At 30.4% G+C, this 2,396-nt stretch overlaps 1 protein-coding gene across 1 annotated transcript; it reads left to right on the top strand.

The window, feature by feature from the left end:
* The first annotated feature begins 413 nt into the window (after positions 1-413).
* LOC141674261 (uncharacterized) lies at positions 414-1,199 on the top strand. The gene has a single exon (XM_074480982.1). It carries the CDS (start codon positions 414-416, stop codon positions 1,197-1,199), a length of 786 nt encoding a protein of 261 aa, XP_074337083.1.
* The last annotated feature ends 1,197 nt before the right edge of the window (positions 1,200-2,396 follow it).

Raw genomic sequence — 2,396 nt, 5'->3', positions numbered from 1 at the left:
AAAATGCTATGTTAATATAATTATGAATAATTATAGAAAATTTTGATATAATAAATATAAATTTGTTAATAAATAACTAATATAATCATAATAATATTTAAATATAATCTGATTAATCCCTGATTTTCAATCAATCCTAAATCGACTCATCTTCCCCGATTCCCCATTTTTACAATACTGCAAATGATCTATAAACTAAAAAATATATTATTATTATAGATAATTTATAATTATTTAACTATTTTAAGAAATTGTCAAGTTTTAAAGAGCCATATGATCCGGGGCTTATAAAACTCTTATAAAAATACACATATACATATATATTATCCTTAATATTTTCCATGACATCAAACAATTTCTCCGTCTCTATTCCATCATTCAAAGGAGATCATTATAATTCATGGGCTATCAAAATGAAATCATATTTGAAAGCTATGAGTTTGTGGGAAGCAATCGAGAGTGATGTTGAGCCAACCCTTCTTCCACAAAATCCAACAGTAGCCCAAATCAAAAAACGTGATGAAGAAGTGGCTAGAGAAGCAAAGGCACTTTCATGTCTACATTCGGCTGTGTCGGAAGAGATCTTTACAACTATTATGAGTTGTGATACTCCCAAAGAAGCATGGACAAAAATTAAGGAAGAATTTGAAGGCAATCAACAAACCAAACTGATGCAAATTCTGAACCTCAAGAGAGAGTTTGAGATGATGAGAATGAAAAATAATGAAGGCGTCAAGGAATATGGGAGTAGGTTGATGTCCATTGTTAACCAAATCAAACTACTTGGTGGAGATTTCTCAAGTCAAAGAGTAGTGGACAAACTTTTAGTGACTCTTCCTGAGAGGTATGAAACTAAAATTTCCTCACTTGAAGATACTAAAGATCTTTCGAAATTAACTGTTTCAGAATTGATCAATTCACTTCACGCCGTGGACCAAAGGAGATCAATGAGGGAGGAAGAAATTGGAGGAAAAAATGAGGGACTGCTATTAGCTAAAACTTCATCCTCAAAAGGCACAGGTAACAAAGTTCAATGCAACCATTGTCATAAGATGGGACATGAAGAAAAAGACTGCTGGTACAAAGGAAAGCCACAATGCTACAAATGCAAAAAATATGGGCATCTGGCAAAGAATTGTAGATTTCAGAATGATGAAGAAAGGATGACACAATTGATCGAGGGAGAACCACTCCTTTAGAGTAGTGGAGAGAAAGTGCTCCAAAATGTTTTTGGAGAGAAAGTGCTCCAAAGTGTTTTTGATGAGATAGTGCATCAAAATTGATGGTGGTGAGAAGTGCATCACAGGCGAAGAGAAAGTGCTTCGTAAATTTAAGATTATGGGGTGAATGTTGGAATAATCTTAAATTTAGTTATTAATTATTTGTTTATTTAATTATTAGATATTTAGCAATAGATTAATTATTAGAGAAAAATATTATTTTAGAATTGTTTAGTAGTGGGGTAGTGGAGTTATGGAGTAAATTATGGACATGTAATTTACCCATTAATTAGTAGTGGTTAGTTTTAGTAATAGTTAGTTTTAATATGTTTGTAAAGCCTATATAATGGCTAGTTTACCTTGAATTTTAGAAGAAGAAAAGAAATAACAAAAAATATAGCAGTACAAGTTCTCTGCAAAATGTAGGTGTCTTCTTTTTTCCTCTAAGTTTCTTCAACATTGGTATCATGTTGAAAAAACTTAGAGAAAAAAAGAAGACACCTACATTTTTTTTTGCTGAGAACTTGTACTGCTATATTTTTTGTTATTTGTTTTCTTCTTCTAAAACTCAAGGTAAACTAGCCATTATATAGGCTTTACAAACATATTAAAACTAACTATTACTAAAACTAACCACTACTAATTAATGTGTAAATTACATGTCCATAATTTACTCCATAACTCCACTACCCCACTACTAAACAATTCTAAAATAATATTTTTCTCTAATAATTAATCTATTGTTAAATATCTAATAATTAAATAAACAAATAATTAATAACTAAATTTAAGATTATTCCAATAACTCTTGACGATCATATAACTTCAATAAATTTGCTATAACGATCACATAACTTCAATAAATTTGCTATAAAATATAAGAATAGGCAACCTTTAAACACCCCGCACCGAAGATGCACTATGCGGCGGTACTGCTGTTAACGACAGTATAGAGATGGTTGAGACAGTGGTGGTCGCCTAACGCGTTTTATGAAATAGGAAAAGGAATCAAAGTATGGCAGAAACAATTCTGCTTAGCATTCCAATGAACTTCCATATATATTTTGATTATAGTAAAAGTTTCTACTTATATTATTATTATTATTATTTTAAAATCGTTTTTAAATGTAAGTGTAGAAATAATCGTAGTTGGCTTTTGTTGAAAATGATTAAAAT

The sequence above is a fragment of the Apium graveolens genome, chromosome 7 (genome assembly GCF_009905375.1).
Source record: "Apium graveolens cultivar Ventura chromosome 7, ASM990537v1, whole genome shotgun sequence".
NCBI lineage: Eukaryota > Viridiplantae > Streptophyta > Magnoliopsida > Apiales > Apiaceae > Apium > Apium graveolens.
This window is presented reverse-complemented; position numbering and strand designations above follow the sequence as displayed.

Coding starts and splice junctions, on each gene's coding strand:
- LOC141674261 (XM_074480982.1), top strand. CDS start 414: ATGAAATCATATTTGAAAGCTATGAGTTTGTGGGAAGCAATCGAGAGT.